Below are 24,230 nucleotides of genomic sequence, written 5' to 3' on the forward strand. Positions count from 1 at the left end.
TGGGGAAAAGGGATGAAAGGATGAGACACACAGCTCGTACTCCTCTGGCTTCAGGATGAAAGCTTTGCTCTGAAAAAAAAAAATCCTGGTAATTTCATACTTCCCTAACGAGAAACGGTGTCAGAGATGTGGAGCGAGCAGCAGTCAGAGGTGTTCTGTGAGCCCAGTTATCTTCGTTATACAGGAGCTTGTAATTTTAACCCAAGAGGTCTTCTCTAGGCCTGTGGGTTTGCCAAGTAGCATGGTCGGGACGTTAAGAATCCTGGTTTGTAATAGTGGCTAACAGAACAGGGCAAAAAAAAGCAGCAGAAATGGATTTCCCATTTATTTTGGGAGACTTGCTCCCGCAGGAAGCACCCAGACTCTGCCCCTGCAAGTTGGCCGTGGACCGAGGTACTCGGTCTCAGTGACAGCCGCAGCAGTGGTGCCTTCTGTCCTTCAGGTTTTAGGGTTTCATATCATTCAGTATCTCTTCGCAGGCTAAAAGAGGGGCATCAAGCTTGTGCTCTACAAGGACAAGCTGTCAGGTCGGTCTCTGCAGCCTTTCAGGTCTGCAAAAAGGACACTGTCACGTCGTGTGTATGACAGATTTGAAAGAATGTCTAAACCTAGTTTTCAAACCACGGAAAAATTACCAAGTCAGTAAATACAGAACAGGAACTGGGAAAAATTTATGTTAGGCTGTTGCTCCGGATTGCAGCTTGAAAAAGAACCTGGAAGGTTTTAACTTACCTCCAAGTTAGTGTATCTTTTGTAACACTGGGAGAGCTTCGGTGCTGCAACTGTTAGCATAACTTGTTCAAATATTTCAAGTTCCTACCTCGCCTTATTAATGACATGGAAAAACACTTGAAATCTATCTAATCAAACGCTCACAAGCAGTCATATCCCACAGACAGCTGAGATAAGCCCGATGGAAACGGAAACCACATCTGTTAACACTGATACAACTTCAGCTCTGCTACTGCCAGCTGAACTGCAGGCTGGCGCGTGGTTCTGGCGAAGCCCCCTTGACCACCACAATTGCCCCTGGGCTGAGGGGTCTGGCCAGACAGAACCGCTCACAGTTGAACCCGGGATTCCTTTGGGAAAACACGCACCGAGGGTTTGCTGCAGCCGTGATCTGGTAAGGAAACAAACTGATGCTGCTGGAGATTTGTATCGCAAAGCAAGTGAAAAGTCCCCTCGTATCTCACACAGCATCAGGACATCCCGTAGACGTTCCCTACCCATGCAGTGCTGCTTTTCTAAGCCAACCTTTTTTATTTTGGGGTTGCACATTTGTGTGCAAAGTGAAACAAGCTTTACAAGGCCAAAGAGTAACACAGGAATGCAGACAGGCAGTGTTTTTGACTTTTAAGTATGTCACCTCTGGAAAAGCTAAAGCAGCAGAACAGTATGGCAGAAACAGGCATGCAAAGGCATCCCTTCCCCGTGTCTGGGCTGCGATACTCAGCGTGCTGGTCCCTGCTTCCCTTAAGAAAGGGCCTGTCTTTGAGCAATTCACACGCACACAACACCAAGGAGGAGCAGCAGCGGGGAAAGGGGCAACTGCTGGCCCTCATCTGAAGCTGTTCTGTAGCATGAAGCACGCTCAGGAGGTCGAGAGCATTATCTGCTCTAGAAAGCCAGCTTTCAAAACATGACCAATCAGTTTTCTTAGACACAGCAATCCCCTCAAGTTTTGATCAAAGTAACACCAACCGCCTTTAATGAAAAACAGAGCCATGTTAGTATTTTAGTGCAGTATTTTCACTCAGCTGCATTTATTGCCTATAGAAAGTTCACAAAGTCCATCACATCTGAGGAAACAAGGAGCTGCCACCTTCCTGTATTTGCAGCCTTACTCCAAGATCAATATTCCTACATGTTATTCTGCCAAGAACCAGGAGAGGATGCTGTTAAATTTGCCTATTATTTAATTTATCCCGAGAGCCACCACATTCTGTAAAATGCCTCTCCCTGTTTCTTCGCCCACCATCCTAAGCCCGACAGTATCGGGTGCTTTTTAACTCCTGACTGAAATGCATTTGCCGTTCTCACCAGCCAAGACATAACAGCACTGATGAAAAGCATCTTGCACTTCATTATAATAAAGCTCCTAAATTGGAGCCATCAGAAGTCATGCAGCAGCTGCTGAGCGCTCATACAGCAACACAGTGAAGTTACACAGATCTTTGGGATAAAGGATGCCCCGCAGCTTGCTTTTAACTGTGGCTTTGCCAAAAGGACCCTTGGACATGAGCTGTGTTGGATTTAGAACAAGAGGGACTGCCTCTGGGACAGGGAACTGAGCACTGTCACGTAAACAATCCTTCTGGTGTGTCAGGGGGTAGACATTTGGTAAAACTGTTTGGCTTTGGAAGACTTGCTGCTCTGTTCTGGGATGAAAAAAAAGTTATAAACAAACAATTTATAAAAGGGGGGAGTATATCCCCTTGCAGCTTTGAACCACAGTCATAGAATCACAGAATGTTTGGGACCTCTCTCTGCATCATAGACCTAAGTAATTTATAACCCAGATGCAAATGCTGCCCACTTAAAATCAATCGGAATCTTCAGCAAAAATACAAGCGGGTTCTGAACTGTTACCCAAACCTGAATATTCAAACCTTTTTCTCTCCCTCCCTAAGTTTTTTCAAACCCTCCTTTCTCCACATTAATGGGTTAGCAACTTGGAGCAAGAGCGACAGAAGAAATGCAACGGGAACAAAGAAATGGGAGGAGATGAAGAAAGTACACGAAGCATCTTCTGCTGTTCAAGTGACTTTCCGCAACGTGTTCAGACAACTGCTCACTCAGAAGTCAAACCCACTGTGTCATCCCATCTTCCTTTCTTCCAAGAGAAAAACATACTATGACAGAACATAAGCAACTGTGTTAACAGGGACTGAAAGCAGAAAATGGGATAACTCTGGGATATGAAGTCATCTTGGCCCAAACTGTGTTCCAAACATAAAACAACTGTCAGCACAGGGATTTAGCGTATTTATAGAATATTTTAATTTTTAGCTGAGAAACACACAATAGAGTAGAGATTAAGGCATGCAATCAGGCAAGAAACTTCTCTTGCTTGCTTTTTGTGCTCATACCTTCAGTGTAAGTTCTATGAAAAGGAGTAGATCCCATCTTCAATCTCTACATAAAGCAACTCTGAGTACCCACTTACAGCCTGAGGTTTGATGCAATGCTTACAGTTGTTCCTGGAATGCAGGATTTACTTACAGGGAAACTCAGTCCTTTTTCTGTCTGTGCAATTTGTTCTATGCCACATAGAGAAAACATCCTGTATTTCACAAAGTTAGATCAATGATGATATCAACAGAAGCAAAATAACCTTCTCCACATATATACATGCTGCAATTACACACATCTGCTTGCATGGTTTTACTTTGATTGCTCTTTTACTGGAAAATACAAATTATCTAATGGATAGGGAAAACACTTGGGTTTCTGCACCTTGCAAATCTAGTTGCTGGATTTCTTCTAAAAAACAAACCAAAACCAAACATGACAAATAAGACAGCCAATGGGACAACGACTTTTTACTGATGAGGCAAAAGAGCAATTCAGAGGTTAAGAACTGTGTGGATTTGGGTATGTTATCTCAGAAACGTCATAGGTATGGAAATAAACATCACAGGCATTGAGATGCTGCTAAGGAACACATTTCCATTCGAGCAGCTTTTGGTTGGTAGTAATGTAGAGCACCTTTGTGTCTACTCCTGCGGGGCACTTGCTCTCAGCAAACAATACAGTACCTGACAGGGAGCATATTGCCAAGGCAAATCTTGTTTATAAGCAGCTACAAACGAGCATTTTCTCTCTTTAATGCCCTACCATTGTTCATACAGCTTCTGGTTTTATTTTATTATTATTATTATTTTAAAACATGATAGTCAAAGACTCTTCTCCCTTACTCATGCATTTTTAAAATCAATATGATTAAAAATGAATCTACTGTGCATCCATGTGATGAATGTGGTAAGAGCTCATTCTGCGTTTTTCCCATTAAGGTCCTCACCCCGCATTTTTCTGTATCACTAAGACTTCTGCTGCAACTACTGGGAAAAGACAAATCTCAGCTCCTAAATGTGTTTAAGCTGCTCACTCCCAAAGACTTCAACGGTATCAGAAGTTCTATCCCCTGCTGCGGCAGGCATTAAGGGTTTGTTATTACAGTGAATTTTCCAAAGAGGTAATCCTGAGATTACAAACAGTTGGCAAGTCCAGAACTGGATGGTCCCATTTCCTAAGCCGCATCCTAACAAAAGGATTCATGCACGTGCTTACTTCATTCCTATTCAGCGAAACTGAAATACAACTTAAGCATGAGGTCAAATACCACTGAAAGTGCCTGAAGCAAGATTATTAATTCACCATTAAATCTTTCGAGAGCATAAAAGGAAAATGAACTCAGTGCATAAGAACTGCATCTTAGAACATGCATATGGAAGCACTGACCTCTTCTTTAATTCCCTAAAAATGAACAGGCCATTTAGCTCCAGGGAAGAATAAGAACTCCCATTCCTGCTCTTACATCTAACTAGGGAAGAGCCCATGGAAACAATTGTCTTTACACATTACCTGCAAGAGTGGCTCAGAGTTAAAGAAATAATCAAGTACCAAGTGAGTTTGCATCCTCAAAAATTACAACCTCGACTTAGTTTTAAAACATTGACAGAGACAGTAATGTATAAAAAGATATCTGGCCTTCCTGACAAAAAAGAACTACAAAACGATCAAAAGCTAACTGTGCATGTAGATTAGCCAGCACACAAACAAAAGTGCAAGAAAAGCAATGTAAAACTGAAAGAGTAAATAATGAGAGAATGTGAAACAGCAGAAGCTGCAAAGCCTGTAAATAGAGCACATAGCTAATACGCTTTCCCAACTCACAACGCAACTTAGTAATGTTGCAGAGAATTAATTCAAAAATACATGAACACATGAAAAATTGTAGGCCAAAATGTGCTTTTCAGCTCTGACATAGTCCCAGCACGTTATGAAAGGTTCATTGGGAGCATCTTCCTTCATCATTCTGACATTTCATCTTTGCTCTGGGCAGAAGTAAATTCCCCTTCCTCTCCAGCTTGACATGTGAATGGGCAAGCCACAGCGTCAACCCCCTGTTCCATTGCAGCTATAAAAAGTTACGATTAGGGAACCCTGAAATACTTCCCTGGGGCAAACAAAATAAGGCAAGGTGATTTTAGTAGAAAGAATTTAGTAAAACAAAGCTAGACTTTGTTGGTTGTTCCTTGGCCAAAATACTCTTGGTGCACAAAGCATGACTGCTCAGGATACCTAGGAGAGACCAGATCCTTCCCAATACTGGCATCTGACACTGATGTTATGCCGACATGTAGGACATGCCCCAGTCAAGCTTTGCTGAAATCAGTGTGGGATACTAACTGTCAGGTTTCCTAATGGCTGTGAGGAGTTCTTCAGAGATTCTCTCTATCTTAGAGCTTTTGCTCCCAAGGGAATATGAGTCATTCCATCCTCTGAAGAAGGTGATTGTCTACTGCAAAAAAAAAAAAATGGGGGAAATTTAAGAAATACAGGAATTAAAATAATGACTAGAGAAGTGCCTTGATTCAACAACAAAGACAAAGCAAAACAGATATCATCTTGAAAGAACAAAGGTACACAGGAAGGGATTGGATTGGGCTTAACCCTGAAAGATGCTGTCCCTTCATGATTAAGTTTGCTATTAATGACTTATCCACAAAGTAATGTGAAACATATTCCTCAATAGCTTTCCCCCAGCAATTCAGGACATAAAAACCGGTCACAATTAAAAATTACAAGGCAAAAATAAAAAAGCAACCACCCTGTCTCCCACTTATCGTCATCATGATGCCTCACAAAAGAACGTATGAAAATTGAAAGCATTTTAACTTGTTAACTATGGAATGCAATTCATGCTATGGAGGAATACTTCAGCCTTTTAGCAAGGAAACAGTCTTTCCATGGGTGCTTGGTTATTAGCTACCATGCAAAAACAATTAGTCGTTCAAGCAATTAAGAAGGTAAGTATCTTCTAAAAATGTTCTGAGCTTCTCAAGCCCTAAATACAATTGCTATAAACCTAGACTGTTCCTGAGTGTAATTTAGTTATTGTATTGCCTCTCCTGAAGAGATTCACTGTATCATGTGTTGTAAATTCTTGATGCTCTTTTAGCTGCAGTTTGAGCCTCTGGTGAATTCTCCTCTTGCTCCTCGGACTTCTTATGGTTTAGGAATATGTCTGACTTTAAGAAGCGGCTGTAGCTGTCGTATTTCATGAGATTGAATATCTGGTAAGGAGGGGGAAAAACACAAAAACAATAACCTGAGTAAAACTAGATTTGAAATGAGAAAGACAGTATATGAATTCAAATGTATTTTGGTTCTGTTAGTACTAAAGCATTACTAAAAAGCATGACATCAAAACACACTTCAAGCAAATAATATTGTACGTTCCATGGTCACTGTTTTGCAATAAAGTCTGTATTAGTTTAAGAATTGGATCATGGTTTTCACAACAGCCAACTTTGAAAACCTAGTACTGAAAAGCGGGAGGTCACATGCCACGGTCACTAGGTAGGATTTCACAGCTGACGATCCCACAACCGCACGTGTGGACAAGCCAGATTACCTGGTCCCCTCCCACAGCAGCCTTAGCTCTGCAGAGACACCAGGAGTAAAACCTAGCGAGGGTGTCCTTCTGGCAGGGCAGCTGGAAGGTATTCAGAGGGATGAAGGACAGCTGAAGAAAAAGAGGTACCTTTTACGCACCTTTCTGACTGCAGTTGCTCTTGGAGATTACAGAATAGCTCATTACACAGGCAGAGCATTGGTTAATTAAGAAAAGCCTCTAAATAGTTTACATAAATACTGAAACTGCAAATTGAATGTAGACTGAAACAACTGGTTTAACCAACGTTTCTTAAATTTACACCAATCCTCCTATCCTTTTAGAATACTGCATAACCAAATGCCAAGACTGGTCTCAGACCAGATCAGCTAAGTTGCAGGTACCTGCCACAAAAAGCTGATCTGGTACAGATGTAATTTGCCAGTTAAAGTGTAGTTTAAAATTGGTGATGAATTAAACTTGTGCCATCAGGCTTTTTACTAGCCCGAGACCTGTCCTTATCCCCACAGCTAGCACACAGCCAGCATGGAAGCACAAAGTCAGCATCAAGTTCAGCTTTTCTCTCCCAGGGCTGGAGTTTAGGCTTGTCCCTCAACACGACTGCTTTCTCTTCTATTTATACCCATTTCAGACCAAAAAAAAAAAAAAAACTGGAATCTGTTCAGGTGTCAAGGTCAGGATTATATTTTGCTTGGTCTTGAAACAGAGAGGAAGGAAAAAAGTAAACCTGAAGACTATAATTAAGACAAAACCAAAGCCTACACCCCCCTCTGCCTATTATTTCAGTGGCGGAGCCTCTCTGAGTCACGCCTCATGACTGACTACATTTCATGGTACTCAGGAGTAACTCAACTTCCAAGAGGAATTCCCAGATTCTGACCTGCATGTGTGGTTTATCCATGTGTGGGTAACTGGAGCTTTACCTTTATGAGCCTCATTTCTAACTCACAGTACAACTGGGTAACACAACTGTTTGTTAGGAGGAAAAAAACAATACTCTCAAACTGCTTTTTCATTTCACATCCTCAAGGAACCTGGACAGACAAAAGGCAAACACACAAAACTTGACTGTTCTTGTTTGTGCATTTGCTGAAATATCCCCCTTGCAAATAAATTACACGAAGCATTTTACTAACCACTGTTTATCTACATATTTAAATATTTAAGATTGTGTTTAAAACAGTGGAAATCTTGCTCTATAAGCTATATATTGGAAAACTAAAAATCCCCAAACACTCTCTTGATGTAGACCCATATCAATGCAGTTAAGCAAAGTCAAATTATACCTCCTGGTGCTGGCTAACTGCAATATAATTAAATTTATCCAACGAGCTCAAGGGGAAAAAAGAATTGTAAGGAAGACATCGCCTGTTAAAACGTCATAAGTTAGTGTTAACAACTTAGACCCTTCTTGTTCTTGGTATCATTGAAAGCATCTCCCAGAGAGAAAGAGCACTGTAAGATCAAAATCTTCTGGAGTCTGGTCAGCCAAACGCACAGAACAGACGGATTTTCTAACCATGTGCAAAAGCAGAATTCTCATTTTCCCTCCCCTCCTCTCACCCAAACATTTACCCTGTAGGTATTTTGAAATCTACAGATTTGTACGAACCACTCTAACACCACTTCATTCAGCACCAACAACTGCCTCCAAGCTATTTGTTTAAGGCCGCCACAGGAGCACAAAACCGCACCCCACGAGTAGCCCCATTGACATCAGGAGTCTCTGGAGAACTGAAGTGCCAGTCACCAGTAATGCTGGAGACCAGACCGGGGCTTTCAGGCTTTGCCTTTTTCTACTTCAGACACACAGTGCCAGCAGTAGTTAACACTGTTCTTAAGAGAACAAATTATACCACGCTTCATAACTTTATAAGGATTGAAAGCTAGAGAAGACCATAACTCTTCCTGAACTATTATCTAACAGCAATAAACAGAAACTTCAAGCAGTGGAAACCTGCAACAACCCATAAATGCTCTGCATTGGGTTTTAAAAGTTCACAGACTTTCTTCCCATATTAGTGTGATTCCTCTACCGCTGGTCTAGCATGTCTCCAGGCATTACTAACCCTTGGCTGTTCGTGTGCGTGCTCGTTTGTAAAACTGCAAAACATTTTAACTCCGGTCGTCTCTCCAGTTTCGCTCTCATAATCCCCCACCCTGAACTGCTGTGCTTAGATTTACCAAAACATTTTCTTTCCCCTCCCTCAAGTCAGAAGTTCTTCCATAAAAAACTTTGCTTCTTCACATGGAAATTGAGTTTCGGACTTTTCCACTGCTAATGACTTGGAACCTGCTTGAGAGGCAGCAGAGCCTTTGCTCCTCAGACCACTTCAACTGACCCAGCCAGTGCCCAACTAATGTATTCAGTACCTGATGTGAAATGGGTTTTTAAATCAGTGTGCTGTTTCTCCACAAAATAAAAGAGCCAAATGGAAAATACAGGTGGCCCTGAGGATGGTATAGAAATCAAAAGTAGTACACACTGCAAGTGCTGGAAAGCTGCAGATAAGAATGACTCACTGCGTAACTTACGCTTTAAAATAAGCTAAAAATCAATAAAATTTACCACCAAAAAGCACGCCTGCAAAATGTCATCTAATTTCTACCAGACCTCCCAAGATCTACAGGAAAAGGCAAAGCAGGTCCCAACTCCTCTTTTAAGTTTTGTGTGTTACAGAAAAGGAGGCTTTTCAGGAAATTGCATTATATTCTTATCAATGCAAATATGAAAACAAAGCAAAGTGAAGAATCTTGCACTCTCAAGGAAACCAGTGGCAACCACCGAAACAAACACCAGCAATGACTCAGCGCAAGTGCACACACAGGAAAACGTAGGCACAGTTAGTCAGCTGGGGGACTCTCAAGCTACCAGCAGAGGAACCCAGGAGAAAACTACATCCAGTTTTCCAGGAAAGTCCTGAACTGGAATTAGCACGGTTGCGTTAAGTCTCTTAACTAATTGGCTGTAGTGAGATGGGGCCAAGAACCTGGGGTACGATGCATCCACGCTCAGAGCAGCTGCTTGAACATCCCCAGTACGGAAGGAACCCAGCTCCATGCCTACCTGTTCAATCCGTGCCACAGGGAGCAGTAGGCACAATCCCAACTTTCCTTAGAAAACAGAGCCCATTAAAAGCAGACAAAAACTAAAGAAATTGTGTCCTTGAAGAAAATAACTTTACCTGGTCCTGGAGCTTCTGGAACATGAGAGGGTGAGGTGTCTCCAAAATGGTCTCATTCAAACGAGACTGCCCTTCAACATTGACTTGGGAGGAAGCTTTACTGGACAGGAAAGTCATGTAAATTTCTTTAGCTTTTTCTTGCATCTGCAAAAGAACATATTTATTTAAAGAATTATTTGCTGTGGGAATATCCTCATTTGTCAGTGTTTTGTTGGAGACTGCTCTGGGTCACTTACTTCTTGAGGTTCACATCCCAAACAACCCAGACACAGTTTGAACTTAAAAAGAAAACAAGTAACAAAACAAATACACATACCTTAGCTTATTTGTGTATATTCATTTGTACCGGAGGAAAACCATCTCTGCAGGCCAGCTCCTGCACCGACGTTAGCGGAAGCTACCGGTATTCGGCACTTAGGTTAAACAGCAGGTTGTGATGCTTGAATCTGAGAATCCAGTGTAAAACTGCTCAGCATCATCAACTAGGCCCTTGTCTTCACTATCTAGAAGACTATTTTTACTAACAGATAACCAGCAGAGAGGAAAAAACACTGTGGAAACTTACTCTTCGTGCAAGCCAAAACTAAGCAAAGCCAGGGTATAACCCACGCCAGACAACCTTGTGGTACTACGTGCTTTCTCATAACTACTGCCTCAAGGCAGCTCACGTGCCAAACTGACTACATGATTAAAACCTTCAGCAACTATTTTCGTGGCTAATGGTAAAGATAAGACTCTCAAGAGCCTCTGAAAGCTGATAAACAAGGGTAGATGTGACTTGCCTAAAGCTGTTTGTTAGTGTTTGCCCTAATTTCAGCAACCCTGTTTCAGTGGTCTTCTATTGATAAATCAGTAACAGTGATAAGATTTTGACCCAACCTAGCTTCTTTAAGCCTCAAAGCAGTAAACAAGCAGCCATAATCCTATGAAATTCAATGCAAGCTCCCCCTTGACCAGTAGGTCAGATCAGACAAAGCCAGGAGGGGAAAAAAAAAAAAAAAGAGAGCCAAGCCAGGCAGGAGGCAAGCTTCCCTGCTGCAACCTGAATCCTGCACGCTGCAAACAAGGCCTGCGCAGCAGCAGGCTCTGTACGACCACGAGCTACAGGAACACGCCAGCATTTCCTACTGCACATCTAACGAGCAACCACGTCTCCAGACCAGTGCCAACGAAAGGGCTGTGTCTTTGATGGGAAGTGGGCTTGAAGAAGGAAGCATTTAAACTCTTGCCCACGAAGGAGTCACGGAACTTCTTTCATGTCTAACAGCTGAGAATCAACATTTGGGGATAATTAGAAGAAAAGCTACACGTGTTTGACAATTCACAAGGCCTAAAGAGTTAACTCTCTCGCTGCTGAAGGGGAGACACGTTTTCCAGGAGTATTCCTTTTTAAAATAGATTACTCATTTGGTGGGTAAAACATCATGTGTCAGGCGCATCAGGTCTGCCTAGAGAAAGGCTTGAGGGGAAACACGAAACTAGAAGTACAGTGAGGAAGTTTAAAGAACATGGAGGGGAACAAGAGGATTGTGTGGGAGGCTGGTGAAATCAGGAGGATCTCTGGATTTTTGTGGGGAAGAATGACAAAGAAAGAAAGTGAAAGAGCTGTCGTAGGGAGAGGTCATTGGAGAGACGTGGGGACCCACCTTTACTGTAACGGGGAAATATGGAAATGCACAGCTAAATGTTACGTGTTCTGCTGTACATGGAACAACTCATGCTACATGTATGCTTCAGTAGTAGAGCATCAGTTTAGCTACAATATATATATTTTTTAAAGGAAGTAACAGTTAAAGCTGCCAGTATGTTTACACATCCCCCAAATGACATCCAGGGAGAGCCAGGTCCAGGCAGAGGAGACAGCAACGTTCCCCATTCAGTGGGTGGCATTCTTTGTTCTGTGTCAGCCCGAAACTAATGCCTCAGCATGGGGGACTCTACACTGGAATTTAAACAACACTTAAACTGGGATCTTGTTCACAGGTGGTTATTAAAGATTTCTGGCACTTTTCACTTACATCTGCGTGCTCGCCCCAGCATCCGTGCCAAATTCTCATTTGGAGTACAAAGTTCTGTCTACAGAAATCCCCCTCACTATTTCAAGTGGATACAATATTCTTTCCCACTTCCTTTCCTAAGGTCAAATTCAGCTCTCAAGCATGTGTGGTTCCCAAATGAGGTGAATGGGAGTCCCAGATGCTCATCAGAACAGGCTCCAGCAGTTAGCAGCTGCGCAGCATTACCCAGTCCCGCTTAACTGCTGCCACATTCCACATGGGAAGCGGCAGAAGAAACTCCTGAATAGGTATACTTTGTTCTGAAATCCCTCTCTACAAAACTTCTTGACATGGGTATTTTGGTGGGTTTCAGCAGGAAAGATTCCCTGTTGTTTGAAGCATTTTTTACAACCTGTAATTTATTTTTAAAGCTCAACTGCAAGAGAAGAAACATTTAAACCTTGGGAAGTAGCACAACGGACATGTTGTTTACTTCATTAACAGTCACAAACGCAACGGCATATGACTAACTCCAATAAAATATTTAAACTCAAATTTCATTCACTTATTTCCACAACTCCCATTTCAATAATTACACGTGTCCTAAGATGAGGACCATATGGATGGCAGCAGAGCTCACTGCTACAAGCGAGCCACAATTCCTTCCTCAAACTTTGCTAAAAATTACCTTTCTATTTTAACTTCAATTTTAAAGGAGTGATAAAGAAAGAATATCCTTTTTTTAAATCTACAGAGATGTTTCTTGAGCGGAGGGGAGGAGTCTGTGCTTCGATGTTGCAAGAAGACAGGCTGAATCCAGTCCATCTAAAATGTGCCTAGGCCAGTAACGTAGTCTGCCTGCTGCCTAGCTCTGCAGATGCTTAAAGTCTCCCCTGCTCCCTGAAATATGCATGCGTTTCCTATTAGGTCACCCAAACAGGAAAACAAACACAAACTTGTGGGGCGGTCTAGTCTGAACTCCATTTCTGCCTTCTCCTGACTAAGCATTCCCACCACTAGTCTAGAGCCAACAAAACAGTCAAGAGCCCGGCTTCTTCTTGCCAGCACTCCCTCTGGTCCCGTGACCTAGCAATCCTGGCTGCGTACTGGCTCACAGTCAAGAGGAAGGGGACAGAGAAGACGTATCTGCATAGCATCTTGCAAGATCCGTCTGTGTTGGCTTGATATAAGTCGGCTTCTAGGCAGAGCCCATGTGACTGTGGTTAGAGTAACGACTGAACCAAATTTAATAAGCCTCGAGGAAAGGCTCAGGATATTTTTTTTAGAATGCCAATAATACAGTTAGTTTACAAATAATAGAAAGCAGAAGCAGAGTGAGCCTGCATATACCTGCGAAGAGCAGAAAGGACACAAGGGAGGGACAGGACATTTACTGAGCTAACCACCCTGACGGTGTACCAGCCTCTACAAAACCCAACACCGCTCCAGGCTGACACAGAAGGGATGACAGTGACACTAGGCACAACGGATACTCAATCCACGTGGTGACCTTTGTGCGAGTTTAAACTGACCAAGAAAAACCCCACGCTAACACTCTCGTGTCAAGTAATGAAAAGTTTATCCTATACTTTAAAAATAGGGAAAAAAAATCCCATTCAGTTTGGGTTAAATTGAAATCAGTTTCATCTGACAAAAAGTCTAAGTGTCTACGAGCTAGTTTCTGTGGTAAACCAGTTTTAATGAGAAGCAGGTTCTAAAACAAGTAAAAAGTTGGGTTTAGAATGCTTTGCTCACATTAGATAGATAGAAACGGATTTCTGCAAGAGTCACTTTCAGAAGACAATTTCATGCTTCACACTACCATAAACGCTGGAAAGATTTCTATTTTTAGTGCTTTTTCTAGCTTTGTAAGTTATCTAAACAAAGCCATCCATAAGCAGTAGCTATAAAAACTTACTGTAAGTCTGCGTCATTCTGAAGCACGTTTATTCCAGCCAGCTATAACGTCTTTGGCAGTACCAGACTCCAGGCTGACCATACTGTGTAATGACTGGTACTGAATAATTAAGCTAAATGGAACCTAGTTAATTCTCTGCGTGTTCATTTGGCAATTCATTCAAGATTTCACTAAGCTATTATCTCCATACATCACTTTACCATTTCCTGTACAATAGTTGAAAGGACAGAAATTATTTAGCAAGGGAAAATACGACGATTATCCCATTGCAAAACTCGGACCTTACAGAAGGATTTCCCACTTCTATTTCCATTTTAAAAGGCAGTTTGGTACCTGTCCAAGGGGTATCAAGAAAAGGCTACACAGCTCCGGGCAAGAACAATGTACAACGTACAAAGAAAAAAATATCTGCTTTGTACAAAGCAAAGGGTTCTTCCTATCTGGTTGTGGACTGGTATGCTGGCCTCTGCTTCACCAGTTCAGAAAGCAAATGTTTTTAACGGAGTAGGGAGATCAAGAACACCTGGATCCACAGCCCAGCGTATCAGACATAGCAGCCAAGATGCTGTATGGACATTTGGGGACAAAAGAGAGGAAACGGAATGTCACGAACTGACAACAATGAGATCTGCAGCTTGTGCTGAAGGAGAGCCAGGTCAGCAGGACTGACGGTACCGCACTCGCCCAGACAGAAGGTGGCTTCCAGTGCCACCCACGCAGGCTGCAGCTGGAAGATCCCTCATGGAGGACTCCTGGCCTCGCTCCAGCTACTGAGACTGCTGCCATCATAGTAGCATCTATAGTACAAGCAGTTCCCTCTTTTACCCCATCCCATTCACTTTTTTCTCTTTCTTCCTTACATCTTACGGAAAAACAGTCCTCAGAAAAGAACAACTCATCGGGCTATCTGCACGCACGGACCTTAATGAGGGAGGGAAGCAACTAAACCCACCAAGCTGAAATAGTGCTAAACTTTACAGTGCAGTCAAACTGAACATTTTCCTCTTCTTGCAAAAATTATTATTTTTGTATTTTTATTGGATTTATCAATACCAAAAAAATACTCACAACTAAAACAAGCAAGCTGTTTTGAGGGGAATGCTTTTTCAGTGTAAAATAGAGAATATTTACAGAAAGTAGATTCCCCTCTCAAATATGTTTTGTTGTAAATCCAAGGATTTTTTTTGTTGTTGTTGTTGCTGCTGGGAAACAGTTTCCGCTGACAATATTTGACTGACCTTAACAGACGAATCCTGCAGTCTAGATGCAGCTCTCCTACCCTGCACTTTATAATGTCCCTAGCAGCCCAGCTCCCCCACCCGATTCCATTCCCTGATTGTTTCTGACATCACGCAAAACACATACAATCCCATTTGAAGCAGGTTTAAGTGGCACCTCCTCATGGTACTCCATCTACTGTGGCCAGAAGAGCGCAAAATAGGCTGTACATTTGCACTTGCTGCCTTCTAAAACGCTTCCTTTGGCAACAAGAGCTGCACGCTTGAAAAGCATAAAGGTGGGATTTCAAAAAGAGGGTTCATGGGAGCAGGTTGCCAGAGAGGTGGTGGATGCCCCATCCCTGGAAACGTTCAAGGCCAGGTTGGACGGGGCTCTGAGCAACCTGATCTGGTTGGAGATGTCCCTGCTCCTTGCAGGGGGGTTGGACTGGATGGCCTTTGAAGGTCCCTTCCAACCCAAACCATTCTATGATTCTATGATTTAGGAGCCTGACTCTAATGGACAGTCATGCTCAGTTTGAGTTTTGAAATTACTTCATTTCATGCTCACAGAATCCTCATTGCAAAGATCAAATAAATTTGGAATTTCTAAGAGAAAAAAAAAAAAAAATCTCAATTTTTTTTTCAGAAACAAGAAAACAAAACACGGTAAATATTTTAGGCCTGATTCTATACGCTTCAAAGCTTAAATGTGAAAGTGGATCTTGTGTTCCTGGTGGATCTAAATGTAGATCCAGATCCAAACGGTGGAAAAAAATTTACTGGAGGTGGTTGGTTGAAAAATTTCTAATAGAATATTTTCTAGAAAAAGACAGCTTTCATGAAAATGCTCTGCAAGTATATATCAATTTGAATAAATATGTAAACAAAAGAGTCTAAATGGACCCTCAATTTCTTTTGTTTTATAACTTGTAATCTGACATGCGAAAACTTTTCATTTTGCTATTGTAAAACATTTTGTTTGCACTGTTTGTTATCTTTATGTTCCACGAAAATATTATAATGCTGTATATTTTCATGTAATAGCCGCTATGCTTTAAAAAAAAATCCCGAATGAAATGTCTTTATGTTTTCAAGTAAGATGATGCAAAATCACTGAATGAAACCTTTTGCTGTTCCCAAGCAACAACAAGAAGTTCAGAGCTTTCAAAGCATGGGAAACGTGACAATTTCAGCATTTTGTTTTGATTTGAAATAGAAGCAGCTTTGTTTCCAAACAATTCCTCCACCGTGATTTCAGTGCAATTCCTTCAAATATATTTATTTGCACCCATATGAAGCATGTTATACAACAGAGACCTTCTAGCTCCAGCTCTGCTACGGAAATTTTGTTGACAAGTAAAATTGATCTAGGAAACATACCTGCTTTTTTCCCTGTGTTTTCTTAAATTCTTCACATGCTAGCCAGAACAAAACGTTTTCTTCACTGAATTCTTTCTTTAAAAATTCCTAGGGAAAACAAACAAACAAACGTCAGGATCCAATTTCTCAATTGTTTCTCTCTCTTCCTGCTATAGCTATTGAAACGAGAAGCTGCCTACAGCTAGCTTTACCACGGAATGAGTTTACATAACACCCTGGAACAGAACCACCGCGTCAGCGCATCCGCACGCTACCAGGACACAAATGAACAATCACAGATTCTGCACTTTAAAAGCACATTCCCAGAGAATGATGAGCTATGTTTAATATCGGAGCATATCAGTAACGAACAAGATGAGTTTCTTCAGTTTCCTTTAAATAACTCGAGCAATTTCACAGTCACTACTCAAAGGGAAATCCAAAAATATAGAAATTCATTAGCAGGTGAGTATAACAAACTGTTTTAATGAGAGCCACAGATCACTTGAGATTCTCATCTAGTATCTTTCTGATTTTTTAATGAGCAAAACCTCTACAAATAAAAGTGTTTCTAAAAATGACCATCAGTGGCAATAAATTCACTTAAGTAAACTAAAGCAGAAGATGTATTTGAGTTATCTAGACAGTGTCTAAACAAAGCACATTCCTCCAAAAGCAAGGCATGTTTTAAAATGCAAAAAAAATGTATATTAAATTTCTTCATAAAAAATAATGACTGAAATATTTACAGCTCTGAGATCATCAGTTTTCTCTTTCAAGTGTTAGAAAATAGTGATTAAGTAATGTCAAGAATCAAATAGCACCAAGATTATGTTTTGGTTTGGTTTTGTTTTTTTTTTTTTTAAGAATTCTAAATCACAGCCATTTGTAATTCTGGTTTAGATCACTCTTCAAACCAGTCTGGCAGGAAATCATTTTATCCCAGTGCATTTTATCAGTGCTTGGTATGGGAAAACCATACTCAAGTAGGTAGCTCCTATTCCTACAGCTACTATGGCAAGAAGGCCTTGAAAAACCAACTCATGACCCCCACCTAATTAAGCCTCAAGCCTGCATGTTGAGCTGAGCTGCACAAGCCCATCCTTTGTAGTAAATTCAAAGGGAATTTTTTTCAGTACAGCTGCTGCAACACCAAATAAGAGCCACACAGAGATACCAGCCTCAGAGCTGCTAGTGGTAACTCTCTGCTTAAGGACAACGTCTGAGAGTAAAGAGCACGGGATCAGTCCTCAGAGATAAATAATGCTTGGCAAGAGAGATCAGTGGCTCAAGGACTGTAGTTTATCCAACAGTAACCTGTTAATCCTTGCAACAGCTGATAGATCAGATTAGAAAGACATAACCAAAAGTCTTCTGTGCGCCTCACGAGAGCAAGCCGCAGCGGTAGCGGGCATAAGGCACCGCCTGAGAAGCTCAGCAAATGCCACAGCTCCAACTTTGCCACCTCTGCTCAGGGAACCTATCTAGAAAGATGCATGCCTGTGTGCTTGCAGCACTTGCACAGCTGCACCATTTATTCTGAGACTCATTCAACTTCAAGTCCTAATTTCGATTTATATAAATATCCATAGTTAATATAGCAACCCTAAATCGTTTCACTCCTTCTGGATCTTCGAGGAGGTTCTCCAGTGATGTAGCCCATTTTGAGGTTCCTTTCAAGGTCTGGTGGCTGCTGCTTGGGTGACCCTCGCTGTCATTTATCTCTGGAAAAAAACAAAAAAAAAAAAGCCATCTTCGTTAGAAGCAATTAATGTCAAGTGCATTTTTCCCCCATTGCCCTCTGCACTCTTGTATTAGAGCTGCTCTCTTTAGAGGAAACACCATAAAATTGAAAATAAACACACACATATTTGAATTCTGCTTTGCCTCTAAGGAGGCAAAAATGCCTTGCACTTAGATAATTCATGAGCATGTAAACAGGCACTGTCACTGTTTTACAGCTCACTTTTTGCATGTGGAACACAATGACTGCAGCCTGCATAGTGAAAGGACCGTTCGTCTTTTGTTCTGGCACTGTCAACCACATTGGCTTCTATGAAGCAAATCCTGGGCAGTCACAGACAAGAAATTTATTTTTAAGAAAATAATCATCACTAGAGGTTGGGAAAAGGCAAAGAGAAAGAAAAAGAATGCTTTGTTTAGCAGGAGAACAAGTCCAATATGTTAACCCAGTCTAACGGGAGGAAAGATAGCGGGCAGAGAAGCCTCCTTCCACCTGCTATCAGGCAAGTGGTACTTGGGTGATTTTCTGTTTGTGTGTTTGTTTTCAAGTCCACTAAAATTCTCTTTTTACAAGGTGTACTGGACTGTGCCCATATCTTATCTGCCAGCCAGCCTTCTCACAGATAGGAGAGATGGCATACACTTCTGAATTTTTCTAGCCCAGGGACAAGCACGTTACATCCAAGGCTGGTGATGCCCAAAAAAATAATTTGCTGGCTTCCCATCAGAAAAGCTATTGCTTGGGAAGACTCCAGGAATGTTACCGCTGATCTGAAAAACTCTAAACCAGACATAAGGAGCTTGGCCTCCTTTCCTCTCACTTGAAATACCCAGGGAAGACAGCGGGAGCACAGGCCACGAGAAGTCAGGTGAAGAGCTTCACTTCAGGTCACTACAGGCTGGAAAAGTGCACAGCACTCCGACAGCAATCGGAACAGCTTCTATTTATTTTTACATCCCTTCGCTTCTCCCTACCAACTTATTTAAAAAAGGATCTCGGTAACTTCTGCTTAAGCTCTGTTACAAAACCCTTCCTCCACCATGAAACTAAACCTCAGCAAGTATCTCAAAAAATTATCAGAGCTATACTATCAGATGCTCTTTTCAGCTGGCAGCTAGAATGATAAACCCTACAAAAAACCGGCACGACAGCAAAGCCTTCTGAGTTTTGGTTGGTAGACACCTATAGAGTCTGTTTGTTTTTCTAACAGTGAGACGGACCACTGTTTTAAATGAATGAACATCTCCTCCCTTGATAGCAGTGGATTTTTTTACACAGGAGAATTTACAAAGCTGAAAAAAAGGTAAACTTTCTGAAGCGGTGGATTCCATATCCATTGCCTGACACCGAGAGATCTACACTCGTGCCCCAAGTAAATACAGACATAAAAGAAAGGAACGCATCTAAAATGATCGAGCAAATAGTCACTGCAGGCTACATTGTTCATGTGGAAATCCTGCCCCCCCTTTGCCTGTCCTGCTCTCACTCTACGGCGCAGTTACAGCACCAGCCCGACACTTCTCACACCACGAACGCGTGACTCTACGCCTGCGCAAAACCTTCCAGGATCCGAGATCATAACCGATCTGGGTCAGGACTGTGACAGACTGGTCTCCACAGCAGCAACTGTGCCTACAGCTCGGTAAGAAACACACAGTCTGCGGGTTACAGGTCAAGAGTCAGAACCTGAGGGCTGTCTCCAAACCACTCCTGCAGACTTCATATGCGACACAAGAGCACAGCGAGGTAACTGTGCCTCAGTTTCCCCTCCTTTCATGCAAAAGGATGCGGTTCTTGATTATCACTTGCAAAATTTATTTTAGGAACTTGACTCAAAGCATCTGGGCATCTAATCTCAGTAAAATCTGTGAGATTTAAGTGGGAATAGCCAAGTACACTGGAGCAGAACACAACTCCCTCAGAGGAGCCTGACTCTGTTGTTATGGTCACTCTCACCTGCGAGCAGGACAGCAGCTGTGTGTGTACAGCTGCTAGCGGCCTGAAGAACCAGGCCATTCCCTTATTTAATATATGATTTAGCACACAACACACAGGAGTGAGATTTTATTTCTAGTATTTCTTTTCCAGACAATTTTTAAGTGGACTTTAATGATTATTTTGAAAAGCACGTATTTCAATGAGCCAACGCAATACAGGGCAGATCTAGTGCCATGAAAACCTAAAAAAAAAATATTTCTAGTAAGTAGACAAAGGCCAGAACGAGTGCTTCTGTGTACCCTGGATACATTGATCTGCTTTCCCTTGGCTGCTTTCACTGATCTCTCATTTTCTTTCTGTCCTGATCACCATTCTCCTCAGCTTCCTCTCACTTCCAGCCTACCCAGCACAACCCAACTCCATCCCATTTACACTCCCCCAACTCTTCTTCACCCCCTCCAAACCCTGCTCTTTCCTATGACCCTGCTCCCCTTCTCTCCACCTCCTCCTCCAGCCTTAGAGCAAATTTGGGTTTTGAAGGAAGGACCTACACAACTCCTTCCTAACGTCCATTCCGCTGAGCCTCACCGTACAGGACTCTGTTACCTAGCTTGTTTCCTCACTTAACCAGCTCCTAATATCTCTCGATCAAGCTCTTTCCCTCTGAGCTGAGTACCATTAATCCCCACATTCATCGTTCCTCTGCAACCCCCATAAAACATTCCCCTTCAGCGCAAATGTAAATAGGCTGCACGTGATACACGACAGTAGGAACAGCCTGAAATTTTATAAGGGTATTAATGCTACTGAGTATTTGTATTATATCCCATTAAATATGCCATCACAAACATTTTTTCTAATAGAAGTGACAACACCAATTAGGACCATAACTTCCCACTCCACTTTCTAGTTTCATTTTAGCAGATTTGATGCGTGATTTTTAAGAGTTTCAAACACAGGGAAGAGGTTTTCCCCACAAACGACTCAAGAGGCTAATCTCCAAATCCATATCCCGTAACACGTTACTAAATTACCTTAAAAATGATATTTCCACTGAAGTACAATTTAATGAAAGTCTGAAACAATTTATTGTAGAAGGCAATACTGCAATAAATGTAATTGCATGAATGACCCTCCTGAAACCCAATTTCTCTGTTTGCTATTTATGAAGATAACTTTCTCCTGTTAAAATAATCTGGTGACAAAGTTACGTAGTATACACTTGGAAATAGCTTGATGTCAATGTTTAACAACTAAAATGTATACTGTAGTACAATCATTTAAATCAGGAAGGCAGAAATTTGCTGTTACTGAAAAATGGGAGATAATTTTGTGTGTCAAAAAGGGTATTACAAACCGGCACTTCAATATTTCCGTAGAAGTAGCACACAGAACGTACAACAGATTATAAGTATGCTAACTGCATTTCTTACTGTCATGGGAGAGCGCTTGCTATCTTCTGGAGGGGTTAGAAACCAAGAGGCAGAGCAAGCCAACAACGCACGCACAGCGGAGCACAGTTGCAGCGTCTCCGCTGAAGCAAACTTTTCCAGTGGGTGCACAGCCGTAACGCAACCGCTTGCGCGCTGCGCGGCAGCCAGCTGCTTCCACAAACGCAGTAACTGATTAGGTGCTTATTTTAAAAGCACCGTTATTTTAGAGGAGAACTCTACGCTAAGCCAGCAAACAGGCAGTTACGTTAGCTGGAGCATTATTTTGGAGAAGCATCTTATAGAAGCTGCTTTCCCCTGTCACACAACAGTACCACTGCATCAGACTGCGCGTAAAGGCTCTTTGTAAGCAACAGATGTAACGGTAAGTGCAGCGCTAATAACAGTGTAATTATCAGCTGAAGTGCAATATCAGGAATGCATTTTCCAAACAGGAACTTGGACTGAAACCACAGAAAGTGTCAATAACATCAAAATACACAACTTCGTAGGTCAAAACTCACAGTTCTGGCCCTTGCTTTTGGCAACCACAAAAAAAAAGTGGAAACCCATCAAACTTTTAGAGATTCAAGCACAGCTAATGCAGCTAGACATGCTAATCCATCTGCCTTCCAGAAGGGCTACGTGCTACAGCGGTTTCCCAAGCTGTCGTCATTCTCAAAGCGTTGATAGCGGGGCCTGCGTGGCTCCATATCAAACGGCACAGGCTCACAGGCTTCACAGAACCAGACTGCACGCACCCCTTACCTAAACGCCGATTCTAACCGCCTCTTCCCCACACACGCCTCTGGCAAACTCCGTAAGAAAAGGCAACCGGCACACACAGAGTACATATGACAAAAGCACCATACAAATAACATATGCCTTATTCTGTATTTAAACATTAATATACAACACTAAGAAAAGCCTTTTCAATTTCTTCCTGAAGAACTTCTGATCATACAACCTGCATTTTCACCTTTTTCCCCTGCCTGTTTCACAAAGCTGCGAGCCACGAACCTGTATTATGACTTCAAAAGTACTCTCAATACCTTGCCTTTTGCTACGGTCACCAGAACGCCTATCCAGCAACAATCACCAGCCTGGAATTAGTAAATCCGAGGTTATGAAACAGTGGGAAACTTCCTAAGTAGGCAGCTGAAAAGGGAAAACTCCCTTACTTTCCATGTATCCAAGCGCCACTGGATGAATCCCCGTACAACAATTTTTTTCCTAGCAGCAGCCGAATTTCAGACCTTCGCACGCTTTGGTTGTTCAAAGCGCAAGCCTCAACATCCTCTTTTGACTGCCTCCGACAACAGATGGCTACTGGATTCCACTTTTAACTATAAGGAAGGAAACTAAAGGGACGTTCTGCTTTTGTAGCATCTCTGGAAGTGTTCACCAGACACACAGCCTTTAAAAAAAACCACAAAAAAAAACCCCACTCGAGACAAACAGCACACTTGGCTTCTCTTAGATTGTAGCTTCCTACAGCACGTTATGAACTGTAGTATTATTTTATCGGATTCTGAGTGTGTAACTTTTAGCCCCGCCGTTTTGGCAGTGATGTGTACCGGACAGAGCGGTGAATCCACAGGCGCCCGGCACCGGCCATGCGGTAACGGCACCAGCGCCCTACGCGCCCGTCGGCGGAGGGAACCGCGCACCCCGGCGTTCACTGCGCCCCTCGGAAACTCCCGCTCCCCCCAAAGGCGAACTCTTCAAAAGTCGGTGTAGAGCTCGAACGACCACGCTCTGATGTGCCGGGCCGTCCCCTCCCTACCAGTAACAGCGACAGGGCAGCGGGTCGCAGTTAAAACCCGGCTGATGAGGCGCAAGCCCGGGCAGAATCCAGCCCCCTCCTCCCTGCCGCCGCCGGGGCGGGAAGGGCCGCGCTCCTTCCCCACGCAGGGTCCGCGAACCCAGCCCACCCCAGCCGGCACGGCCGCCTCGCCCTGTCCTGCCCGGGTAACGGACCCGGGCACCGAGGGCTCCCTCGGCTCCCCCCAGGCTGCGTGACACCCCCGCGGCCCCGGGCCAACGAAAGGGCGGGAGACCCGCTCCCGCCTCCCCACCACCACCCCCCGCCGCCGGCGGGAGGGGGCTCGGCCGCGCTTCCCTTCTCCGGCGCTCGGTGGAAAGAGAAGCGCAGCCCTTCCGCTGCCGCTTCCTCAGGCGGGTGGGAGACACGCGTGGAGGTGGGGGGGGCCGCGGCCATCCCCTTACCTGACGGCGGGCGCTTCCTGCTGAGCCTGCTCACGGCCCGGTTGAACATTTCGGGGGCGGCCACGCGAGCCCGCGCTGCCCGGAGCCGGAGGGGGCGGCAGCGCCTTCCCCGCTCCCCTCCGGGGAGCCGCCCCGTCCCGCCCCCCGCCCCTCCAGCCCCCGCCGCCGCGCCCTGCCCGCCGCCTCCCGCCAAACGGCCGTGAGGGGGAAGGCAGCGCCCGCCGCGGAGGCCGGCAGGGCGGAGAGGGCCCGGTGCTGTCAGCGCCCCGAGCCCGGGCTGGCGGGAGCGGCGGCATTTCCAGGCTGCCGTGAGGCACTCGGACCGCCAAATGCAACGTGGCAGTGGTGGGTCTTCCCTCTCCCCCCAGCGCTGGAGAGCGGCACCCTGCCCCTTCGCGGCGGGCCCCCGGCCGTGCCACCTCCAGCCTTCCCCGCTTCCCCACCGCTGTTTCAGTTCGCCCCCGGCCATCTCCTCTCTGCTCCCAGACCCAAGCTCCTACTCCCCAGCCCGCCCCCTTCACCGCGCTCCCGGGCACCGCGCGTTCCACCAGCGGGCACCATTAAGTC

At 43.7% G+C, this 24,230-nt stretch overlaps 1 protein-coding gene across 1 annotated transcript; it reads right to left on the reverse strand.

Moving 5' to 3' along the window:
- Positions 1-2,979: 2,979 nt before the first annotated feature.
- Positions 2,980-23,768, reverse strand: RGS10 (regulator of G protein signaling 10). Its single transcript, XM_086752509.1, has 5 exons — positions 23,664-23,768; positions 17,928-18,046; positions 16,344-16,430; positions 9,829-9,972; positions 2,980-6,302 (listed from the first exon to the last, which is right to left on the reverse strand). The coding sequence occupies exons 1-5, from the start codon at positions 23,710-23,712 to the stop codon at positions 6,156-6,158; spliced, it is 546 nt and encodes a 181-aa protein (XP_086608635.1). The 5' UTR covers positions 23,713-23,768; the 3' UTR covers positions 2,980-6,155.
- Between the last annotated feature and the right edge of the window lie 462 nt (positions 23,769-24,230).

Source organism: Chlamydotis macqueenii, chromosome 7 (genome assembly GCF_036417535.1).
Source record: "Chlamydotis macqueenii isolate bChlMac1 chromosome 7, bChlMac1.mat, whole genome shotgun sequence".
In the NCBI taxonomy this organism is placed as follows: Eukaryota; Metazoa; Chordata; class Aves; order Otidiformes; family Otididae; genus Chlamydotis; species Chlamydotis macqueenii.

What these genes read in the sequence shown, in the direction of transcription:
- RGS10 (XM_086752509.1), bottom strand. Translation starts at nt 23,712, where the DNA reads ATGTTCAACCGGGCCGTGAGCAGGCTCAGCAGGAAGCGCCCGCCGTCA. An exon ending in CAGGAAGCGCCCGCCGTCAG is followed by an intron (nt 18,047 to 23,663) that starts GTAAGGGGATGG and finishes GTTTTTTTCCAG; the next exon opens with AGATAAATGACAGCGAGGGT. An exon ending in AAGGAGTGAAACGATTTAGG is followed by an intron (nt 16,431 to 17,927) that starts GTTGCTATATTA and finishes TGTTTTCCCTAG; the next exon opens with GAATTTTTAAAGAAAGAATT.